Source organism: Sipha flava, unplaced genomic scaffold, assembly GCF_003268045.1.
Source record: "Sipha flava isolate LNK unplaced genomic scaffold, YSA_version1 104_pilon_pilon, whole genome shotgun sequence".
NCBI lineage: Eukaryota > Metazoa > Arthropoda > Insecta > Hemiptera > Aphididae > Sipha > Sipha flava.
This window is the reverse complement of record NW_020271718.1, coordinates 2,133,217-2,160,644: the sequence shown is the minus strand read 5'-3', so window position 1 is coordinate 2,160,644 and position 27,428 is coordinate 2,133,217. Positions and strand designations below refer to the sequence as shown.

The window sequence follows — 27,428 nt, the reverse complement described above, 5'->3', positions numbered from 1 at the left end:
ATTATTTTTCTCGTTCACCAATATCTAATGCCATGAACACATACTTATAGAATAGTGTTGATACTACTGTTCCAGAAAAGGGACCAACCCAGTAGATCTAAAAATACAATATATTTATTATTTTTATTATACATTCTTAATATAATGATATTATCTAATGAAAGATATAGCAATATTTTACAATGCAAAATCAAATTATGTGGACTTAAACTTCACTTTAAACATGTATAAACAAAATTATAAATAATTTACACAACATCATCTAACAAAAAAATAACTAAAAAATTTAAAAATATGGAACTTTCTTATTTAATAATATTAGGTACACAACAAATAGAGACCAATATTTAGAAACATTGAGTTCCTTAAATTTGATAATAAGTGTTTAAATTTAAAAATGAAAGTAAATGCAAAATGTTGACAATAAATCATCAATAAATCTTAAAATAACTTACCCAATGCATATCCCATGAATTGTTATAAATTGCTGGTGCTAATGACCTTGCTGGGTTTAAACTATTTCCAGTTAATGGACCCTAAAATAATAATAAAAAAAATGTATAGTTGAAAGTAGAAAAAAAAAGATAAAAAAAAATTTTAAAAAAAATTTAAATTTGGTACCAAATTTGCATTTGAAATAAGTAATCTATTTTACAAACTTTTACGTATTATAATTCACTATAATATATTTAAAAGACACAAAATATTATACTTAAAAATAAATATAAAACTTACAACTATAACTGAAGTCATGAAGATGATAACTAAAAATTTTAAAGAACCACAATCTCCATTACCACTACGTGGGTCCCAAACTGCACAAACAAGAAGAATTAATACTCCAGTTGTCATACTTTCAATTGAAAGTGCTTGCCAAGGAGTCAATCCAGCAACTGGACTTGTCACACAAATTCCAGGTTCCGCAGTATTCAAAATATTATAAGGTGAAACAACCTATAGATGATAAACATAAATTATATTCAATATTATATATTATATTTAATATACTCACCACTAAAATTCCATATCCAACAAGAGCTCCTGAGAACTCAGCTACTATATATACAAAAGCTGTTATAATAGGTAGTTTTCCCAATAATAAGGCGCACAATGTAACACAAGGATTTATGTGACAGTTGCTGATATGACCAATGATCTATAAATTAATTTTTATTTTAATTGTTCAAATCAAATAAAAAAAATTAAATAAAATAAATATTTTTATAAATTAAATATATAAAACTTACAACAATAGTAACACACACAATGCCAGAAAATGAAATAGCTCCACTATACGGACCAAGTACACTTTCAGGAGATTTTGGAACTAATCCCATACAACCGAATAGCATTAATATTGCAGTTCCAATAAGTTCAGCTAGAAATATTGACAGTAATTTTTGCCATGGTGGTCGTTCAAATAATTGACTCGATTCACTTGTACCTGAAAGAAAAATGAAATAAAGTAATTTAGTCGATAATTTAACAAAAAACTGTGTACTTTGAGTTATTAAAGGTAAATTATCATCAATTATATCATCCATTTTAATATACAACTTAATATGATGATTCAACCATTTGACCAAAAATTATATAAATAAAACCAAAGCAAAGTAACAAAAAAAAATAATCGTTGTTTAATTAATAGCATAATTATTCAAGTATTGTTAAAACAATTCGTTTTGTTAAGGATATCAAATTTATTTAAAAATTCAAATCATATATATTCAATATACATTTCAATTTAATAATTCAAATTTAACACAGTAAAATACTTTTAAAATTATTTAGAATTGTGATAGACGTTATCAAATAACTTTATCAGGTGTAACTTTAATGATATCGAAAATTATATCATGGAACCCATGATTACGGCTGTAGATTTACAGTTGTTCCCAATACCCACGATTTGGAACATATGAAAATATTAAAGTTCAGACCTTTTTGCAGTTCATATGACATTTTTATTTTCATCTAAAAGTAACATCACACTCGATGATATTAAAATAAATTATTAATATTAACGAAGAATACATTTTTTTTCTATAGTGATACAAGCATAAGAAACATAAATAAAACTGTATTTTATAAATGTAAGTAAATAATAAATAAAAAAAAAAAAATTTAATTAAATCTGTATAGCCAAAATATGTATTTCACACATCAGCTTAATACTATAAATTATTTGGGAAATTAAGTCAATACTTTTTAATTTTGTACCATTAGGTCAAAATAAATAATGCAATATTCATGGAGAGCATACTTAAAAATTCTTAATTTATTCGTTATTGCAATTAAATGTACTATACAAGTATAGGCGCAATTAGAATAATTAGAACATAGATTTTAGTGTTATATATTTCAAAATTAAACAGACTTAAAATGAACACTAAATATACATAAATTAGCCGATATTTCAAGTTATTGTACGCATAAATAAAATAACTCAAGCTAATAAATGGTTTAAATTTTAATTCGTATTTTGAGGCTTATTTTTAATGTATTAAAATTAATAATGCATTAACTATAATAAATATTATAAGTAGATACAAACACATACATTTATAAATTTGAACCGTATATTTTTTTATGTGCTTGTAAACACTCAAGTACCTAATAACAAAAAAATATATATATATAAATGCATTTTATGGTAAGTATTAGTGAATTATAACTATTATTATATTGATTCATTGTGAAAGCTTTTTATTTAAAATTATTTAATTTAAACACTACTACGAACTCGTACTTCAATATTAAATTAATTTAAAAGCAACATATAATAACAAGGTATATAAAATAATTCTGAAATAATTTTAATCGTTTATTATTTCTAGTTAATCTGTACGTAACAACAGGACAAATTAAATGTTATAATCGAGTAACTTTTAATATTCATGTTAAAATATAGGAAAGTCAACATCACAATATCATTTGCATATTGAATTCATTATGATAATTATGGTAATCAATATTATTTTTCTCAAGAATACAAATTTAATGAATTGTTTTGTTAATCTTTATGGATGTCGAAAAAAAAGGTTATAATTGATTTCCAACATAAAATAATCAATTAAAAGCAATACACGTAGATTCTGAAAAATGTTGGTGGAATTTATCTCTAACTTAATTGACTGAGAAATAAAAAGTATTAATTTATTAACCGGTCACACATTGTAAATGAATTACCTTAGCATCAAAATTTTCTAATACAGTTACATTTATATTTACTTAAAATTATTTAGTAAAGAGTTGTAATTATCATTAACATAAACAAAGCAAAAAAAAATAAAAGTAATATTAATAAAATGTCGACAGTATAAAAAAATATATGAATACATGAATGATGAGAATAGTTTAAAGCAGTGGTTTTCAACCTTTTTTTGGATCGTGACCCCCCATTTTTTATTTTTATGTAATGCGACCCCTTAAAAAAAAAAAAAAAATGTTGTTTTATTCATGAAAATTTGATTTAATTACCCATAAAATGTTTACATGATAAATAATTTTGATTAATTAACACTTAAAAATTTCACAAAATAAATAATTTACTTTGTTTTTTTTTAAAGAATATGGAAAAACCAATTCATCCATTATTTTTGGCGACCTCCAAACATATGATTCGCGACCTCCAGGTTGAAAACCAGTGGTTTAAAGTATGGTTTCAAGAATAAATGTATTTTTATACACTCAGGATTAAAAAATATGATAATTTTGTAACTGTTTGAAATACGTTTTTCAATTTTAATAATTTGATATAAGTACCGTCTTTATAAATATTTGAAATTATTAATTATATGAAGGAAAATAATAAGTGATTATAGAAAAAAAATAAACTTAAAGACATAACTAAAATATCAATTAATATATATGTATACATGTAACATGATGATTGTAGATATATTAATCCCAGACAACTTGTAATTTCATATTATGATTTTTGTCCTACTGAATTTTTATTACATAAAATGTACACAAAATAAACAAGAAAATTAAAGCTAAAATAATAAAAATTCAAGTAGTGAAATTCTATTAAAATTTTAAATCTAATTCAAAATCTTACATTACACCGAAAATATTCTTTTTTTTTTAAAAAAAGTTTTATTTTCACGATATTATTATGATAGAACAAAATAAAATTGCTCTAAAGATGGGTTTCTGTATTATCAAGAGTCTGATAAAACAAGTTTTATTGTATAAAGATATTTATAAGAATCATATTTTATGTAGGTCAAAGTATTTTCTACTATTAAATAGAGAAACCGTAACGCTAAATTACGGATACTAAGTATAATAAAAATACTCCCGAATAATCAGTTATATCTACTAATAGTTAATACTACAATATAATAATAAAATTAACTATAATTTTTTATGTTTACACAAATCAAACATTAATATTTTTAAGAAAAAAACATTATTATGTTTAAATGTAAATACTCACAATTATTATTGTAAAAATGTAATAAATAAAATTAGTGCTGAAGTATGGTATCAAAATAAATATAAAATAATTATATATTTACCTGTATTACGTCGATATATTAATCTATCATTGTAATCATTGTAATTTATTATTTCAAATAGATCTTCCATTTTAAATACTTCGTTACTCAATAATTTTTTTCGAAGATATAGTTAATAATTAGTTACGAGATACAACTACTATAGCTGATTATGGTATTAAAGTATAACTCCCTTGTGTATTATGTTTAATAACATATACAGTTTAAATAATTCAGAAAAATGTATAATTATTAAATACAAGTGTTATAGTTCCCCTCCCCCACGATTCAAATATTAGTGAAAGACAAAAATTATATTTTGCGCATAAATAATAACAAATATTGACATACTGTTTATTTGAACAATAGAAAAGTTTTTTTTTTTTTTTTAAACTGGTAATAAACTTGTAATATCTATGAATATTAAATTATTTTAATTTATAAAAAGTATAGAATTAATATAAAACACATATATTCATGATTCGTAACCCATAACGTTAACCTACGCTTCAACTACATTTTTGAATATTATTCATAAGCAAAGAACATTTATCACATCTAATTTTCAGGAACTTTTACTACAAATATAAAAATCAAATTAATATTTAGATGTGATACTTTTACAATATAATTTAATTGATGGATTAATAATAATTCAGAATGAGGATAAACTTAAAAAAGTCCTTACAATTATGAATATATAGATATAATATATAATATAATAATTATTATATTATAATTATAATATATTATAATATATTATAATATATAATGTATTATAATATAATTATATTATATAATATATAATATATATATTTTAATGAATAAAGCCAGGATTTTTTGTAAAAAATATTGTTAAATTGCATATATTTATGCACACGAAAATTAAATAATACACAAAAAATATGCAATAAAATTCTTTATTATGTATTTAATTTTTTTTTTTTTTTTAATATATTACATTGTATAAAATATTAAAATTTACTATGATTTACAAATTACAGAATAAATAATTAATAATCTAACATATAAATTCAACAATATTTATCTTTGAACAGATACCAACACGAAATTATAAAATATGATTTTAGATTTTTAAAATGAAAGTCAACGGAACGAAGTGGAACGGTTGTCACGCAGAATAGAATTATACATAGAAAAACATATTTCTACGTCAAAAAACACTATTAGCACATATTTAAAACAATTTAAGTCTACAGGTAACAATTCTACAATTCCTATATTTTTGTCACTTAATTCTCTGCTTAATGTTCCATAGATTGTTTAATTTTAAAAATACCCTGGAATTTTTGACAATACTTTCGATAGTTTAGAAAACTATAACTGTAACTCCTTATATTAAATAGGCAAAATTAAAATATTTATTATTTATAAAATATCCATTATTTTGTCCATTATATATAAATATGTAATTAATACTCAATTTACTCAAATATGTAAAATATTCAAAAACAAAAATTATCCATAGGAATGTATACAGTGCGAGACGTCGACATTTGAAATAAAAATTATTGTATATATACGAGTATATATAATTACTAATGACTGTACCTAAGAATATAAAGTTTGAGTTTATCTGAGTTTTGATTGTACATTCAATATTTAAAATATATTTCGAAATTGAATTAAAGATTATACGTCCTTCAAAAAGAAAGAAAATATAATGAACATAATTCTGCAATAGATCGATCCCAAGGTTACGATTAAAGCCTCCAAATATTGAGTCTAAAGCACTTCAACCTGACTACTCTGAATTTAAATTTTATTTGTTACATATTTAAATAAATTGAAATTTATTTTTAAGAGCCAATCATAATTATAGTTTAAGCAATATTTGTAAGACTAAAAAGTTTAAAAAAAATAAAATAATATAATATAAATTAAAATAAAAAAATTACTGTAAAAGACACTGTAAAAATAAACTAAATTATTTTAATATTTCAAACATTAATATAATGATGAATCATATTAATTAAAATGTTAAGTACTTTAAAAATATAACACTAAAACGATCAAGAACATTAAATTTTTAATTATTTTATTTTTTTAAGATATATTTAGTTACTCTTTATACAACAGTTTAACAATAAAATTATTTTTAACCAAATTAACTATTTTATTTAAAATTAAAATAAACATATAACATTAATCATTCCGATTAGGAATATGTATTGCATAAGGTATACCTAAACAGCCTACTAAGTCATAAATATTATTTAAAATTATAGTTTAATTACATACATAGATCAAATTCTTCGATTTTATATTTAGTTAAGCTACATAAATTATTTTCACTAATAAGTATAAAATTTTATTAATTTATAAAAAATAAATTGTTGGTAAAAATATTCCAATACATATATTTATATAATTTTTTTTATGGATCAATTTTTGATTTTTGTATACTGATTCAATAAGTATTAATTAATATATTTAAAATAAATATAAATTATTACAAAACTATATTTTTAATTACACTCCACCATTTTTGCTGTAGAATTTTATATAATACATTTATTATATACGTTACAAATATTTTGTATTTACCATATTCTGAAAAATCCCCAAAAGAAATAGAAGATCCAAGTTCTTTCAATAAATTACGTGATGCTTTCCCTGGGTGTCGAAAACATCCTGCCATATTTATTCGAATTTTAAATTAACTGAAATAGTAACAACGGTATACGCGGTATACGGAAGGTTTAACACAGCATCAGTTGACAAATAACACTGATCTCGAATCACGGAGTTCATTTCAGTATTTTACAAGTAAGTGGGTAAGAACATTAAGACACTTTTCCCGTTTCAGAGCTAAATCAACGGAGGGCGGCGAACCATGACAACGGAACTTCTCCCACTATTCTCGTTATCCCATGGCCATGGCTTATCATAACAAAACAAGTAATTAGTCAGTGTTAGACTAAATTAAGTAAAAAATTATCAAAATCAAATATCTACGATAACCTACATCATTATAACATATAAAATGTCAAAGTAATTAAACAATGCATTAAATACCAAACACAGTTCTAAATCAAATATAGCGAGGTGATTATTATTATATATTTAATTCAGGTATAATATAATTTGACATTAATTATTTAATCGAAGTAACATATGTTTTTTAATATCGACTGTAAATTTACAGTATTTATACTTATTTAATTCGGCATTAAATGCACATAAAACAAACAAATGGTTACAGAATCATGTCTTGCATTTTAAAAACTTCCCTAGTTAAAAATTATGAAATATAGACTATTATGTAAAGTATATCTTTTACTAATGATCTTATCATATAATACATAAAGAAAATATAAATAATACACAGCTTTGGTTTACACTATAACAAGAGTATAACGTTAATAAACACCTAAGTTTAAATAATAATAAATATACCGTGAATAATATTTATATATAATAGTTTATCAACCTATTTAATGGATAATTTTTTAGTGAACCTATCATTATGAAAAGAGTTGTGAGAATTTCACAACTAAAGAAGATTGTTTTTTAAAAATATTTTATACTAAAAACTTAAATACAGAAAATATGTCTATAACACTGTTATACATTAGGCGTTAATGATAGGCAATTATTTATACACAACTGATTTACAAGTTGCTTTCAACGCAACTCGCTATGGCGAGTATGTTTTTCAATAATACATAGAAATATTTGTTCTAGAACATTCCCCAATGTATTTAAATAAGAGATTTTATTGAACACCATTGTATCAGATTTCACCAAACTATTATACTGTACGCCTGTGAAAATATTTTTTTTACTATTACGAAATTGTGTATTCATAAACGTGTATGTGTTCATTGTTATTCTAAAGTAACATATATATATATATATATATATATATATTAATATTCTTATATTATCAGATAGTATAAAAAAATACGAAGAAACCAGCACAGCGTATTTCAACCAGGATAATTTTAGTAAATATTTTGAAAATATTTATTTCCTATAACATTATTTCAAATTTAAGCTTTCCTTATAATTTGTTATATATATTTGTAATTTTATAAGACAAAAGTATAACAATCTAGATATTTAAATGTAAACAAAAAATCGATAACATTGAATTCCAGTAGGACCATTTTTTTTTTAATTCCATGATAATTTTAAAAATATAAATATTATGTTTACCATAATCCAAACTAATTTGAGATGACTTCATTGATATAACAGATGATCGATAAGTTCAAAGATAAAATATAAAAAGTATGAAGACTATTAATTTTTATTTAAACAAATAGTTTTTTTATTCTTGTATCGATTCATAAATAACCATTTAAAGAGGTTACGTAAAACTGACTTAATTTTGTATGTAAATGTTTTTACATCTTTAGATACTTAACTTATATACTTAAGAAAAAATGTGACACAGATTGTTATCATATTTATAAGGTATATGCCATATATTATATGCTTGCATAGTATTACATGATTATACCAACATTTCTTCTCTAAATTATAATAAGCTTTGTACATTATATTCTAGCTCAAAAATGCTATTGAGCTTCATCAAACTAAAAATGTATTATCTTTTTATTCTATGTGATTTTAGAATTGAAATATAAATTATTATTAAGCTACATCTAGTGATTAATATATAAATAAATACATTTTTAATCTGGAATATTATATTTGTAAAGTACGACCGGTTTCAAATCAAAAATGAATCGTTATGTACATAAAAAATTAATAAAATAACGATTTTTACATAAGGCAAATAAAAAATAAAAAACGATTATGATGGACGAATAAATCAATATTTAACCTTATTTATGGCTCTAATTAAGTACATCAGTTTTAAATGTTATCAGACGAATCCTAATAAATAATAGGCACAACATACTAATTTCGATAATTTTATAAACTCTTTCTCCAGCTCTTCCCTTACTTGAAGTAAGATAAATGTTCGAAAACATAGAGTCAAATTTGATAGTTAAGAATATAATAAAACTACTTATATAGAACTTAATAAATATACAATAAATAAATAAACCGTAAATCCAATACTTCAAACATTTTTAGTATGGTTAATATAGATATTAATAGTATCAAAACATGTACTAAAAATGTTATCTTCGAAGTTAGATTATTAATTTTAATCTTTGTCTAGGATTTTGAGCTTGAAATAAAGATACCACTATATTATGGTTAGGTTTGATTATTGTAACAGTCAAGCTATAGTTACATAGGATTTTTAAACGATGATAAACAATTTTAATTATTTCCGTTTTTGATATAGAACTAAAAATTGTAAACCGTCATATCAAATTAAAATAAATATATTTCGTATCATATAAACATTGGATAATTTATTGAATACCGGGTTCAAGCTATTTTTACCTGTTAAAATTTTACATAAATTAAAAAAACTACATTTCAGATTACTTTTATCCTTCCTTTCAAGTTAAGTCATATTATGATACTTATAAAACAAAAATCAATAAATTAAATTTCATACTTGGATAATTTTCTGTAATATTAATTTATTAGTTAAATATAAAATAATATTGATTTAAAAAAAAATAAATGACTTAATTAAGCAGGGTTATTTAGTTGTTGATGAATTAATAACATACCTTACATCTAAACTATAATAATACTTTTATTGCTTTTCATATTTTTATTTACTTTTAAAGAACTCCTAATTTGTTACGTCTTACAATTTTCATTTAAGGCGATATATATTTTATACCCACTACGGAAAAATAGATTTTACATCGGAACATTTTTATCCTCAGGTAAAAATTGCCTGTTACCACCGTTTCTTCATGAATATAAAACAGTAAATTAGGTAAATAATTATAAATTAAAAAAAAGAGTTTGGTTCAATATAATAAATGTAAAATCAATTATTCTAGTAACTATAAGACAACTATTAAGATTATTAATACCTACAAAAAATTAAGGGTGAATAAAAATATACAATTTTTATGAAGTCGTACATCATTAATTTAAGATCCATAATCACGGTAATAATAACAAGATAACATATGTATCGTCCAGTCACCGGAAGGTCATATCCCAATAAGAAGAAAATTTCTAAATTTAAATACTTTATGACTGTTATAATATAGACCTCAAAATCAGTAAACTGGACTGCAGGAGATGCGCTGAGGCGAAGCGGTCGATTTTAACACTGGAAGAAACGAAAACGCCTTCCCTCGCAACACGATAACGATATCATATTTTATTATTATTATTATTTTTTTTTTTTTTTTTGATATTTCGTCGGCACAAAACTACTTTTTATCGTTACTGTATAACCAATTATAAAATAATAAACAAATATTCATAACAAACAAAACGGTGAAGGACCCTATTATACAACACATTAACGCAGTGCATTTTTTAAAGGAATTTTCATTGAGCGACAATTTTTTTCTGAACATAGTCACGTTCATGTTGGCTTCACATAATTTCACTCGGTCTTTCAAAATACTATCGACTAACCGACAAAATATAATCACTGGGTGACAATTCTGTCTCCTAGTTAAATAGTTAAATAAATGCATTGCATTAACGCGCCAACAATTTCAGAAGACGATCGATGATAAACGGTTATAGTACCAGCTTGTAGCTAGTACACATTGGACGAATGCAACTGCCCCAATAAGTTGCTTGTAATATATAACAATACGGCCGACCAATATGCTAATGTTTCAACGCGATTATACTAACTGATATGTAAAGAGTATTGTTATAATTCCAAAACAAATCAAAACAAATATTTACCTCTGTTGTATATGTAATTCGGCATGGTTCATACGATCGTCGCAACAACTAACACTAAATACGCGGTACAATGCGAAGCAATTTTAAAAACGAAAAATCACGGAGCACGAGTGTGCACCGGCGACGCGAAACGGATACGAGAGAAATCGAAAGAAAAGTTTTGATAATCAATAACTCCGAAAGCCGTCGCAACCACTGCGACTACTGTTGGTTACTATCGTTCGTTGTACGCTTTGAGTATTTTTTTTTTTTTTTATTACACCGGTATAACAGACGTTATGCATTTACACCACCACCGCCGCCGTCACCGTCGTTACACACATGTGTTACCACTACCGCGTATCGCCAATGACCGCTTTCGATAAACTACAGGTATCGCGGTCGTGTTTACGTTCGCGCAACGTACCCCCCCGTTTTATTGTTCTACCTACTTACCTACCAACCTACTACCCGTCTACTGCCGTCGGCCTTTTTTTATCAGCACGCGAATCGGCATTGAACTGCGCAAGCGCGGACCAGCAATCGTTATCACGTAGTTCGCGCGACCTAGGGTTGATGAAAATATTACGATTGTCGTAGTACCACGGGGACCATTAGCCACCGCGTTCACTACCTGCCGAGTACTTGACGTACAATCATAGACGCCACGAGTGAGTTGTTGCGGCGGCTATCGCGTAAAATAATCGGAACACGACTCGTGCTACACGAATTCCGTGCGCGTTCGTTGAAAACCCACTGACGAATCCGAGCACTTGGTGGTTATCTGCTCCGGATTAGGTGCCTAATATTAATATAAACGTATTATATCTACAGTTGGATATACTGTGAAACAATGCTTTTTTATATGCGCATTATTTAATGGTTTGCGGTTTCTGTCTTTTTACTTTAAAAATAATATTCAATATACATATATTAATATTCAATGGATCCGAATCTTAACCTGGAGAAGATAAAAATTTTGTTTAACTACGACCACTTTTAATCCATCCTGTGGCGTATATAAGAGGGAATGTCTAGTGGACTGCAGCCCCCCCCCCCCCCCGAAATGCTTACAAAAAACTTAAAAATTATTATAAACATAGGTATGTAATGTATTTTATGGTTCTTTATGCTAATTTAGAATTTTCGTCCAATGTCAAATCGTATTGGGACATTCTGTAAATGAAATGTAGATAAGTACCTACTGTGTCTTGTTAGTAATTCTTAAATAGCAGTGGAAATTTAACTCTGTCCATAATAGTCCCTCCCGAAAATATTTTCTATATATGCTACTGAATCCATCATTCTCCATTATTTGTACCAAAAAAATTAGATTCTTTACATATGTATTAAACAATTTTTTTTTAGTTGCTATTTATAATATATTAAAACTGCTTAACAAATACATTTAGCTTTAAACTTAATTATGCATATACATTAATTAGTATTAATCTTAATAAATATATCTATACTTGAACGAATATAATAAAAGAAAATACATAGATAGGTATGTATATTGAACTTTCAACCAAAATTCCCCAAAATATTTATTGAAATACGAAATAGGTGTACCAAAGTCTGAAAATAAAAAAACAGCATTCGTATGTCGATAAATTATGATATTTTAAAAATATTGACACATTTAGAACTACCCGAGATTTACTTGATATTATATATATTTTTTTCTACACCCCTTAAAACATTATATCAAAAGTATCAAAACTAAAATAATAAAGTAGAATTCACCAAAATTATTTTTTAACTACCAATATAATTAGTATATATAAAATATAAATTTATTTATTGCATATATTTTTTTTATAAATTAAAACTGAAAACAAAAATATAAAAACTATTAAAACGGAAATTATTTGTTTTTAATGGATATGTTATATGTCTAATTATAATTTGGCTAAATATACGTTTATTTATATTAATTTTAAAATTGTTTATTTTAACGAATTTATTATTCACTAACATTTTATTTTCATTATATTTAAAGTAATAAACAAATTCCTTAAAATAATATTTAAAATTTTAAAATATGGATCAAAATTCTACTGTTGAAACCGAAAAATCTATCCTAAAGTTAACCAGTAGCTGTAATCAACTGACTCACTTACCTAATTCGCATATACATCAACAAAATGATAATAATACTTTGAAAAAAGTTATGTCGATGAATTGCAATGAAATCAGAGTTAATCATAAGGATAAAATGGACCAAAGAGCATTTACTGCTAAATTGAATATTTATAAAAGTATGCAAAAGAAATTTGTTGCTGCATCTAATAGCCTAAAACTAAGTTATGAAACACTTAAAAATCTTCAAATGGATTTATTGTCAGATAAAAACCAGTTGAAATATGATGAACCTGAAATTATAGTAAATATATTTTATTTTTACTAAATAAATTTTACAAAAGTTTGCTTGGTCCAATTTAGGTAAAAGAAAATATCGAAAAAATATTCGGAATAAAATTTCCAAAATTAAAAATTTTATCAGAAGTAAATCATCAAATATTTGTTCCGAATCTCGATATGTGTTTGGAACAAGATATTAAATTTACGTCTGGTCATTTAAAGTTTGATTCAGCAATACAAGAAGCTTATGAAGAGGTACGAAAAATATTTTTAGAAATTTCAGAAACTAATATTAAGTATCATTATTGGCTGAAAAATATTATTAAACCGAATGAATTCAATGATTTATGTGATGTTAGAAGATTTTTAATGCAACATTTATTTAATAAAGAACACGTAGATGATCAATTGGAATCGAAATTAAAACATTTCTACAACAATTTACAACTTAAATTAATAAATATTGTGAATGAAGTTGACGAAATTCTTAAGAATGAAAAATGCTCAGAAGAAAAAACAAGATAACGAAATAAGAAATAATTGTTTTGGGAATTTAGAGACAAACGCTGAAGTAATTATTGAAGATTATAAACAAAAGATGAATATACAATTTGAGATATTAGAAATGGAGAATAAAAACTTAAAAGAAAAAGAAACGGAATTATCTAAACAAATCGAAACTCTATTTGGACAATTGACATTAAGAAATAAAAAATTAATTGACACTAAGAACCATCTATCATTATTAATGAAAGAGAAAAAATGATTTAATTTGCCTAATAAAAAAGATGGAAATAAAAGAAGAAGGCTTTCAAACACTTCAAAATAAGTTTTCAACAGAGAAAAAGAAAAATGAACACTTAAGAGCCATTATAGCAAAAGAATATGAAACTGACGATTCTAATTTATCAATAAAAAAAAACTAATATAAAAATCTGACTTATTTATAATTTATGTACGACCTTAAAAACTTAACTTCAGAATTAAAATATATAATAATAATTTGTCAATCAATTATAAAAAGAGGTTTTAAATAATCCACTACTTACCTAACCTGATTAGTTAAACAATCAAAATGATAACGAAATTCTCATAAATATATAGTATAACAATTTATGGTGATTAATGTATTTCTTTTCTACAATTCTGATTTTCGATTATACTCACGAATGAAGTTTAACAATATAAAACTTGTTTGTTTTAATTTAAAATGCACATTTTGATAACTTATTTCAAAGGATTTTGAAATTAATATAATTAAGAACATATTTGTTGAATGTTTTCGAATGTTCGACGAAATGAATTCAAATATGTTACAACATTATATGATATACAATAATTAAATATAGAATGTACTATTTATGAAACAACTAATAAAAATTAATTTTGAATTTAAAGTACCTCTTATATAAATTAAATAAATACTTAAAATGAAAGTAGCATCTAATGATGACATTTTTATAATAAAAATTCAAAAAAATAAATAAATAAAATATATGTAAATAAAATTGTTTATTGAACATCAATTTTTAAATAGAGAAATTATATATACAATTACTATCTCAATAATCATTACGATAGTTAAAATGATTATTTGAATAAAAAATATAAATAATAAAAGCTATATTTTTAAAATACCATGTATGACTTTTTTGTTGTTAAAATGTATCTTCCTAATAAAATGTCTTCGAAATATTTTTATTGAAAAGTCTATGTAGCTTATAAGCACAGTGTGAATGTTTGACGGATACTTGTCTCATTTGTTGGATCATCTCATTACACATTATTATATTATTCATCAGTGTTGCATTATTAATATAATTTGGAAGTTAATGATAAATTATTCGAATATTAAATAAACTTTAACTAGTGATTTATTTTAAGTATAATTAACAATTAATAGAAATTAAATAACCACGTAAAACAAAATAGCCAATAGATTTAAATTTTTTATTGTGAACTCATTAATATAATTACTTTTAAATACATATATATTTAATAATTTTCAAAGTAAAACTAAATAATATTTTTTATTGCTCAAAATTATAATAATTGTAATTTATAGGTTTTCTTCGAACTATCTTACCTGTTGACTTTTTTGGACTAAATTTATAATTGTTTTTCAATTCTGAACTTGGTACTTCAAAAATGGCACTGTTTGGTGTCTGATCATCGGTTGGCGTGACAAGGAATTGATCAGGTGAAGTTGACATGATTCTTTTTAACCAAACTTTTTCCTAAAAAAAAATTTAATATTTCATTCAATAATTATATATACAAAAATAAATAACAAATAAACATATCGATATCGATACAAAAATAATTGTATTTGTTAAATAATAGGGAATATGTTTAAAATCTATTAGTTTACTTAGGAGATGTAACTTAATTCAAAATAACATTTTAATATTATGTTATTATTTTTTTAAATATTTGACATAATTAAATATATATAATAGTATAAAATACATACAATATATAATATTTACTTACATAATATATAATGTACAAATTATGATCCTATTATATTATTAAACATTATAGTTTATACATTTGAGAGTATTTGAATTTATAAAATCTATTGAATAAATTATGCAATATCATAATCAGTAACCAAGATATCAATGTACTGAGACTTAGACTAGATATAAGTAGTGATGGGATTCTTACCATAAAAAATTTTCGGTAAATTTTTTTATCAGTGTATATTTTTTTTACTAATTTATTACGACCACAATAACATGTTTATAACTCGGCCAACTAATACTACCACTGGATACTTGTCCCCACTTAACCTCATTATATTTAAATATGTATAAGTATGAGTAGTATAATGAATAAATTATGCACATTTTAAATTATTTGAACTAAGGAAAAATAACAAAAATTAACATATTATAAATATATTTATACTTAGCTATTTTACAGATACTGAGATACTTAAATTAAATAAAATGAAAATTTAATAGTTAAATGTATAAACCAATTTAAAGTATGCTTCATAAAATTCATCATCGCTCAAAATATTATGTTCTTCTGATAAGTTATCAGATTCAACTAGAACTTCTGTACCACATTTATATCATAATAATGGTGATAATTTGAACGGATTATACCATATTCTCGTAATATATTGACGTATCGAGGACGGATAACCTCATAGAATGGTACTAGTGTTAATATGCACATGAAAACATTTTAAATAAATGATCATTCAATTTTTATAACGGTAAAAAAAATATCGGTAAAATTTACCTAAGTTACTTTACTGGTAAAATTTACCAGTAAATTTACTGTGCTCCCATCTCTAGATATAAGTTCCTAACGTGAATAAACTTTCAGTAGTTCTTCTATGTACTTAATAATAATTATAGCTAGTTGATTTATTCTAAGCAATTATATATGTATGTATATTTATAACAGATCTAAAATGAAACGGTTAGTTTTTTCTTATCTATATTATGTGACACATATAATATAATCCAAAAAAATCATAAATAAAGTTAACTGAAAAATATGAAACATATTTATGCACAAGAGCTGGAAAATATAAGAGCAGTCAAAGTGTATTTACAATAATACACATAAGCATATGCAATAAACAGTTCATATTAGTTACAAATGTATTCCAAGGAAAATAAATGAGTACAATACATATTGAATAAATATAACTTATGTGGACTATAGAATATATAATTGTTCTTTCAAACTTAAAACATTAATAGATTCTTTAAAAAAAAAAAAAAAAAAATGTAACTATTATCAAACAAGAATTGCAAAAAAGTTTTTAAAAACGAATGTATCGTATAATCATGTACGTGATGAATTACTAAAAAAAACTCAATTCGTTTATGGTTCGTCAAACATATTGTTATCACTAAAGATAAAAACAATTAACATGAAACATTCTCTGTAAAATTATCAATAAAAATTAAAATATAAAATTGTTAAAATAGTATGCATAAAATGTGAAATATATAAATACAATAGATATTAATAATTTAAAATATTTGGAAAATGTACAAAAATAAGATACAGTTCAAATGCTACGAAATTGTCTTACGAACATTTTTCTTTAAAATTTCTTAAAAATGTTCACTTATTTAGACAGTTAAATTTTTAAAATATGAAACAATTCATAGAATCAATTAAGAACTAAATACTTCATGGCTTACAGACTCTGAATAACTTTAAAACTTGAGGCACTTTTCTAAAACATAGAATTTTTCCATTAACTCAAAAATATATATTAATTCGTATTTATATTTATATATATATTACGATACTACACTATCATATATTATAATCAAAGTCCTATTTCTCTTATTTTCTGTGATTAAGTATTTTTATTAGTTTGCACTAAAAGTGTCATGTGATGCAATTAAATTTAAAGCAGGAAATTAATAAAATAATGGTTTTCTCTAGAATTTTATCATATTGTAATGTTAATTGTATTTTTTTTCGAAGTTCATGAATTACAAATGCATTGTATTATTTACTCATTTAATAATATTTATTTTTTTAAATTATATTTTCTAGAAAAAAATTCTGTCTCGTAGAAATAAAGATATAAGTAATCACTATTTTTTATAGAATTTAGAAGGTTTAATATTTTTAATCCATCAACCCTTTTATTTTTTTATATAGATATAGGTATTTTTTTAATTTTTTTTTATTATTTGCTTATATAATTATTTGTATTAAAATAAAGAGTAAGATTACTTAATACTTAGGTCTATTAATACTTAATACTTAGATAATATTGATATAACTATTATTTTTTACAAAATATTTTTACATAGCTATGCAACTCTTTCGTATTATCTCTGATATGAATACATTATATTGTTCATTAAATTGTTTAAATATTATATAAATAAGTTATAGGTTACATTGATATGGAATTTTTAAGCAACTATAATAGGTTAAAATATGCTTAGAACTTGAAAAAAACATAATTCAAGTAAGAATTATACAAATGAACAAATGATAATTAGAAAAATAATGAGTGTGTGAATATATTCAATATTACTATACCTTATATAAATGATAAAAGTTTACTGATCAGAAATTGTCTGTATTAATAAGAATATTTAATTAGCATCGCCCTATTTTTAAAAATGAAATCAATCCATTTTTTCTGTAGTATTATTGCATTAGATATGGACATATATAAGGTCCTTTATAAGTTTTAAGCGGAGTGAGAAATGTATTGTTTTTACAATAATGTTTTTTTTTTTAATCAACACAATTTAGACCAGAATAATTGTTCCAATCATTAACTGTTTTTTCTTTCTAAATCAAATGTTGTCTATTGAGTACAATCAAAGAATCATTTTTTGAAAAATAAAATTTTTTTAAAATAATAAATAGTTACAAGAAAAACAACATTTACGGAATACATATTTTCGACAAAAATTTCAATTTTACTATTTCGGGTATTTCAACGAATTTCAAATAAACTATATTATTAAGTTACGTTGTTTTTATTCTTAAAATATTAATCATAAAGACATGAAGTATACACTATACATTTTAAAGTATTTTTATTTAGTAGAATAATAGATGGTTTTTCATAGGCACCTCATTCGTCTTTTTAGAACATTTAAAAAACAACCAAAAAAAATATTTATTGAAAAAGTAATTATGTGTAGACGTACGATACACACATTTCGAAAAAATAAGTGCAATAAGCAATAATACCTATAACCTAATATATAACCTATAATATAACCTGTACTTCACAGTATCACTTGTTATTATTGTAAATAATAAGCATATCATAATAATAATAATAACTATATTTTGTAATTTGTGTAAGCATATGGTGTTGTATTACACCTTCTTAATTAGAATTATTTGATATTTGGAAAACAAATTTTTGTTGACATGCTTAGGTTTATGTCGGAAAATTTAAAATAAACAGCAAAAAAAAATTTGTAAGTAATACATTTATAGTCGATGAAAACAATAGTCGAATTTTTGTTACTTATAACCATCAGTGGCGTATTTATAATTTAACTTAATAGAAGGAAATTAATCAAATTTACTCAACAATCCTACTTTTACCTATTATTTTTATAGTATATTTACTTTTTCAAGTAAATTAATTAATATTAATAATTTTAGTTTTTGTATAATACATATAAATAATGTATTTTATGAAAAAAATACCACATATACATAAACGTATATATACTATGTAATTATACCACTGCTTACTATATTCAATGTATTAAAGGTCAAACAAAGGTCATGGTTTCTAAGACCTGCTGAATCTAACATAGAAATATTTAATTATAATTAAATGACACAATTCCAATAATATATGTTGCTGTAATAAAATACCACAAACCAAATTTTTTTAACTGATAATAATTGTATTTTAATATCAGATTACTTTTATATTCGAAAGAACAAGACTTGGATTATACATACCTATAATATGTTATTTAAAAATCCATACGAATAGTTTAAAATAATTTTAACAACCTAACAAAGAATAATTAACATATGATATATTTTAAATAATAATTTGTATGATTTTTGACTATTGTAACTAAATAGTGATATTCTCTTAATTTCAATATCATAAATTGATACATAACGAGTATATTTTATTACTTTACTACAAACTTTATTATCTATAAAACATAAAAATATTGAAGTAAAATGCTTAATAAATTGTATTAAAATAAAACTTTCATAAAATATATATGCTATCATAATTTTTAAATGTTTGAAAATAATAAAATTTAAAATGTTTTCAACATATTCAATTCATTCGAAAACAAAATGTCATAAAACTTCTGGCATACTAACCTAACAAATAATTTCGTTAATAATGACAATACTTAAATTTACCGACAGGTGTATATATGTTAGTGGCCCTATACTAATTAAATAATAAGCTATACGTTCAATATACAATGTTTAAAGGATAAATATAATACATAAGTATCAAAGTATTTACTCTAATTAAATAAAGTTAGACATTTATTGGTGTAATCTAATTTTTTAAAAAAATGTATTAGTTACTAAGTATTTTATAAACTTATAATTTATTGTAAATGTTTTGTATTCGGGGTAGATCTATTACGAAGTATAAGTTATACAATAATTAATAACTAATTTTGAAATTGTATTTACACTAGTTAAAATACATTAATGGTTATAAATAATAACTCATAAATAAATGGAATTATCTACATTATAAATTATTAAGAAACATTTTTTAAATTTTTACTAATTCGATTTTTTAATTATTGTAGAAATTAAAAATGAAGTAAGTAGCTACATAGAACTTATTTACTATTTATATTTAAAGTTTATTCACAAAAAAAAACCATAAAGTGAAGAAGTAAAATCAATACTTTAGGTTTAAAATTTTAAAACTTAAAATTATACGATTTTTTTTTATTCAAGAAATATTATATACAACCAATAATATTAATCATGATCAAAAGGTAAAATACCTAAAATAAAAAAGTATATATTTTATAGTTTTGAAATTTTTAAAACTATATGACAAAAAGATAATTTTTTTTTTTTGTAACTTACTCAACCAAAATATATGTATTAGTTAAATTTAAATAAAATTTAAAATTAAATAAAAATGAGGTATACGTTAAGTATAGTAATAAACTTAATCTTAATGATTCTTTGAAAATTTTAAATTTATAATTTAAAATACATATTTATTACCAACCTTATATTGCTTTGCTCTAACTTAATTGAGAACTTTACTTAACTGAAGATGATTTTTTTCTTCTTAATTTAAAACTGACAATTAACAACCAATGAAGACACGGAACAACTATTCAACTAATGTACTCGTAATCATACTACATAAATTAAGGTACTTACCTCACTTCTATAGGTCAAAAGTAACATTAATCAAAATTATCAAATGTTGTGAATAAACCTTTGTATCTAGTATCTAATAATAAATAATGATTTAAATATAGTATATAGACACACATAGTATTATTATTTAAATAATTTATAACCACTTATACATTTAATCATTTTATATCATTAATTATAAATAATAATCAAAAAAATACAATTAACATGAAGACTCCAAATGAATCAAGGAAGTTAATGATTAACAATGATGCGTTTTCAATAAAAACTTTTTATTGTTGTTAGATAAATATTTCGTATGTTTTTAAATTGTCTGCTAAAATTAGCTATCCAAAAAAACAACAATTACAATTGTTTTTACTAGACATTTTGATACTTGCAGAAATTAATTTTGGATTCATCGAGAAAAAAAATTATGAGAAATCACATATTTTACGAAGATAATAAGTTATTATATTACTTTCATTATTTTAAAACATAGTTTTTTATAATTAATATGTTTCTACTTTTTTTTGCACTATAACTTATGCATAGTAGGACTGTATCGTCAAAGATATTAATTGTCAAACCTGAGAGTTGTCTTTAATATTACGATTAACTTGTTAGTCACATTTGCACAGAAGGAATCAAAGTATTATTTAATATAAATAGTGTATATAACCGGGATGGCAAATCCATGGCACGCAAAAAGATTTTGTGTGCACGCGAAAATTTTTATTTATATATATATATATATATATATATATATATTGTATAATATATAATATTTTAGGACTTATATAATATCTACCTATTATAATAATTTAATATAAATAATTAACAAAGCAATATTATTATTATTATTATTATTATTATGTACCTAAATTCAACTTTTTATACTAATACATTAATTATACAACAAATTATAATATAACAAAATATATTTTTAAAATTTTTTTTATGGAACGCTTTATAAAAAAAAAAACAAAAGTAATTTTGGGCACGCAGTGTTCAAAAGGTTTGCCATCCTTGGTATATAGTATTAATTGAACATTTGAACATGCAGTAATATTCATCAAATAATATTTTTCTAAGATTTAACTTATAATTAACTAAATATATAATAAATATGTTAAATATATAATTTATAGTTTAAGTAATTCAGATTTAATTAAATGCAATAATGTTTAAAAAAATTCTTTTAATGATTGAAAACATTTTCCAAAATTATAATTTCAGAAACCTATGTAATAATAGTTTACGACTAAACACTAGATCACTAATTTATAATTAATATCAAAAGCATACAAATAATTTCACATAATATAAATACGTATACACAACAATGTTTAGGAATAAAAATAAATATGATTTTAAATAATTATAATACAAAGAATTATTTTTTACCATTATTTAGGTTTATGAAAATATTTAAACTAACAGGATAAAGAATAATGAACCATAAAGGAGACCCCCTATGAATTATAAATCCAATAAAAATGTACTCTATGAACTATTATAGAGGAAAATAATGGGCTTTATATTATACTGGAGCGGCAATTACTTATATGATAATGAAAACTTAGTTATACCACTATAACTATGCATTAGTACAAATTAAAAATAGATTTTTTTTAAACAATCAATTTTTAAAGAATTTAAATTTTTTTCAATAGCTAAAAAATAATACGGGTACAATATAATGGTTATTATGTTGTAAATTGTAATTATTTAATGTTATACAAAATAGTAAATAAAATATTAAAAATTAAATTTATTTTTCATACATAACGGGTCTTAAGTAAAAATAATAATATATTAGTAAATATAGTTCGTTAGTTTAGAGTGATTACATAATTATAATTCGTTATATACAAAGTTAATCCTTAATGTCTACCAAATGCATTTTTATTAAAGCGTTATATATATTTTTACTCATTTATTCTTTAATATGATATTAATGTAAAAACAATATCAAAATACTATTCATTGTTCAGTATTAATATTTGTTAATGTCTGAAATCGACATAAAATTTTTTTTCTGAGAATTTCTAATTTCTTCTCATTTCAGATATTTATTTATATATTATATACATATATAACTAAAGTTAACAAATATAAAATTAAATTAAATTATAAACATTATTTTATACTTAGCTTTCTGCAAAATTCTAGTTTTTTTAATACATCACACGATACAATCATTGAAAAAATAATACAGATTTTGAAAAGATAAAATTTTGTAAAAAAAAAAAAACAACCACTAACTAATATCACTGATTGATGATAATTTCTTTTAGAAATACGAGTACAATAGATTTCTAAATTTTTTACATTACGAGAACACAAGTTACGATGTTATCATTAAAAAAAAATTACCAAAAATTAATAAACATTTGAATGTAATAATAATAGAGTAATAAACTTTACCGTTGCGTTCACGTTAACCGTTGCTGATTGCAGCATCACTCTGCATCAATAGGAGTCTAATAAAAAATTTCAAAAATCAATAGCCACGAGAAGCCAGATGATAGCGTACGGATGAGATGCGTTATTACCGATTGTGTTCTTTCTTTCACATATCATTAAGATGAGATCTACGCTGAATGTCATGACGGTAACTACCGTAAAAAATATGTAACTGTACAATTGATTAATTATAGCGCGTAGATTATAATTAGGGTCAAAAGAGCCATAACTCTTATCAACTGTATGAATAAAAATGTTTAGTTAATATAATTTGGATATGACATACTGTAGACAGAGATATTAAATGTCCTAACAAATTTTCTAATAAATTATACAAAATTTTTATAAATAAATTTACTCTTAATAAAATACAAGATATTATATATATATATATATATATTAGAGGTCTTCTAACTACTACGACCCGCAGACTGCATTCAACCCGTGAACAAGTTTTAACCCCCCCCCCCTTCCAAACAAACGGTGAATAATCTAAAAATATGTGTAATATACAGTTTTTTTTAAAATATTTATGAATATATACATTTTTATACAATTAAAAATAACATGTGTTCATGTTTTTTGGCCCGTTAAAAGCTTTTGTTATTTTATATGGCCCTCAAGTGTAAAAGTTTGGAGACCCCTGTTACTTATAATGCGATTATAAAATTGATAATTTAAAAATATATACATATTATTGAATATAGTACAGGTGACACATGAGGAAGGTAATGGTATAACATTTTCTTGTCTAATTTTCAAAAGTAGCATGACTTATCAATGTTCGTTAATAATATTGAGTTACTCTTTGTTTCTATAGTTTTAAGAAACCATATGATGAATAAGACGGACGTCATTTTTCAAGGCTAATGCGATTTTTTATATCATTTTTAAAAATCTGAAGTAACTGATTCAGTGGTGCCGAAACTTATACTGAAGTTAATCAAAGGTCCAACCAGGACCCGACATCTTATGAAAATTTAGGATATAGACCCAGCATATTAAGTTTGGCTGCCAAACCGTATGAAAGCTTCATTAGAAAATTAAAACCGAACAATATTTTTTGGGTTAAAACTATTATGCCCCCCTTTCCCCGGGAACCCTTTAGGGTCGATATTTCGATATTGTAGTTTTTTTAAATATGTTCGCTCAACAAAATTTTTAGACCTTCGACTCTATTGGACTGCATAGACACAACTAGGAAGAAGGTTGAGGAGGCCTTGGAATTTCTATAGCTCCTAAAAATCTAATGACTTCATAACTTGTATTATTATGACGCAAAAACATCTAGAATATACCTGAACTTCAACCCCCCCCCCCCCAAATTTCAAACACTATTTGCACTTATGCTAGACTGATTGATTTAAGTGTCATAATATTTCAAAAAGTCGTAAGAAAATCTCGACTAGTAATATTCAGAATAAAGTTAAATTTATACTTAATTATGCAATGAGAGTTATACATTAGTACACATATGTTGGTAGGTTTTAAATATTCATCTCAAGATACTGTTCTGCTATATATGTGTTCAGCGTAAACTGTGTGATGCATACCGAACAGGGCAATCTCATTGGCCGCTTTTATTTGTAACTTAGCTTTGTTAACACGTTACCAGTTTTAACCCGATATCTAACTATATTACTGTGACACCGTGTGCTTAGTGTGATCGCTAATGTCGTTGCTAATTAGTGATGCTTGATTAGTTATACGCTATAAATTAAACGTTATAAATACCAAATTAATTTTATTGAAGGTCTATTAAAATATAATAAATGTATATTCCCTAACAGTGAAAGACATAGCATATACGTGACGCGGTGGTAGTTGAATAAAATGTTTGTAAGTAACGCGTTAGGAACATTATGTTACCTATGTAATCAATGGACAACACGCGTTTTAGTGGGAACATGGGAATAACTAGAATTAAATCATTAAAGGGATATAGTCTAGACTCCTGAATAATTTAACATAAACCATTTTAAGTATTCAAATATTTTACTCGATTTGAATTGAAATCGACTGTCGACACACTGTTCAAACCAGATATCGCTTGCACATTTTTTTTAGTACAACAATAGAAGAATAATTACCGTTCCAAGGGCGAGAAAAGGTTCGAAGCGTCCAACAGCTTAATAATCGGATTCAGAATACAGCTGCAGCAGACGAGCTCATATGCGTTCACTGCCCACTGGTATATGTATATTAACACAAAACTAATGTAAGCTCTAAACGATTCCTCGGTGTTTTGGTGGACCGGTGAATCCGTCGACACGTCCGCAAACGTTACACGGAACAAGAAACTACCAGGCGACGAAGACAACAATACTGCACTTGGGCGCGTGTTTGTCAATTCGACGGACGTTCGAGTCCGAGGGGAAGTGCGTAGAGGTTGTCTCCGATTCCTTATGCCTATCATAATATTAATGCACCTATTAATGCACCGCAACCGATACGAGCACACACCGCCGCCACTTGCACCTACCGGTTTTCAGGAATGCATGCGTGCCCGTGGCTGGTTACGACAGGTTTACCGCCAATGCGCGTTGTCTATTTGCCTACACAATACGGGGTCACCGACATTTAGCCGACCGAACCATGGCACCGGCACGGTAAGAACTTGATAACGAGGGCCCCCGCCGACACGATTTATTTATACGTTCTTCGCTCGTAACGTGCAAGCGAGCAACACGCGTGCGACGACGTACACTCGTGTGCAAGTTGCGCGCCGAACACTTGTGTATGCGCTCACCTGGCTCTGAACGTCGTCTTGGTCGATCCAAGGGCAGTGTTCTTCTTCTTCGGCCGTCACCACCCTGTGTACCATCTGCAACGGCGACAGAGGGAACGCGCGATGGATTACACCGCCGAGTGTTGAGGCTGTTTACACACGTAGCGTGTGGAACTCGCGCGGGAATCGCGTTAGGCTCGTCAAACAGGTAAACAATGGATACGTGCAGCGGAGTAGGTACGTGCGATTTCGTCAGTGAACGCGAACCGTGTAGTAACAGCAGCGATGATAACAATAACGCCTAATAGTAACGACAAAAGTTCAACGAGTTGGACGACGGAGCGATCGAACGCGTTTGCCCGGGCAGCGTACAATTATTATTATAACGATTATTATTGTACCGTTGGTGTTTTTTACCGATCGACGGGATCGGAATGGTCGTGTGGGTCGCGCGGCGAATGAAAACACACGTTGGCGGGCGGAGCGTTGTTGTCGGCGACGAGTCGGACCGCGTTCTGATTTCCCGTGCTGCACGCGTTCGCTTTTTATTCGTATAAATAACGTACACCGTTGGTCGCCGCCGCATCGTCTCGTATTTTCCGGATGTGCACGCTTGGCGGCGGTCGATACGATGGGTGAGGCGAGTCCCGGGGGGAGAAGGGAGCGCGTGGAGAATCTTTTCGGGATGACGGTGGCGAACGGCGCCGCGCGACAACCGCGGTGGTGGTGGCTGAGAAAACGCGGTATCCGGACCG

At 25.0% G+C, this 27,428-nt stretch overlaps 1 protein-coding gene across 7 annotated transcripts; it reads right to left on the bottom strand.

Annotated features, from left to right (window-relative positions):
• LOC112683027 (aquaporin AQPcic-like) lies at window positions 1-27,428 on the bottom strand. 7 transcript variants are annotated; one of them, XM_025553871.1, is made up of 7 exons: window positions 26,695-27,428; window positions 15,718-15,868; window positions 1,248-1,444; window positions 1,013-1,156; window positions 736-954; window positions 456-536; window positions 1-97 (listed from the first exon to the last, which is right to left on the bottom strand). In XM_025553871.1, exons 1-7 carry the CDS (start codon window positions 26,767-26,769, stop codon window positions 2-4), a joined length of 963 nt encoding a protein of 320 aa, XP_025409656.1. In that variant the 5' UTR covers window positions 26,770-27,428; the 3' UTR covers window position 1. The 7 variants fall into 7 exon arrangements, with proteins under 7 accessions (XP_025409656.1, XP_025409671.1, XP_025409664.1 ...); XM_025553886.1 differs by lacking the exon at window positions 26,695-27,428 and adding an exon at window positions 26,036-26,347; XM_025553879.1 differs by lacking the exon at window positions 26,695-27,428 and adding an exon at window positions 23,907-24,077.

What these genes read in the sequence shown, in the direction of transcription:
- LOC112683027 (XM_025553871.1), bottom strand. Translation starts at nt 26,769, where the DNA reads ATGGTACACAGGGTGGTGACGGCCGAAGAAGAAGAACACTGCCCTTGG. An exon ending in AAGACGACGTTCAGAGCCAG is followed by an intron (nt 15,869 to 26,694) that starts GTGAGCGCATAC and finishes ATTTTTTTTTAG; the next exon opens with GAAAAAGTTTGGTTAAAAAG. An exon ending in TAGTCCAAAAAAGTCAACAG is followed by an intron (nt 1,445 to 15,717) that starts GTAAGATAGTTC and finishes TTTTTCTTTCAG; the next exon opens with GTACAAGTGAATCGAGTCAA.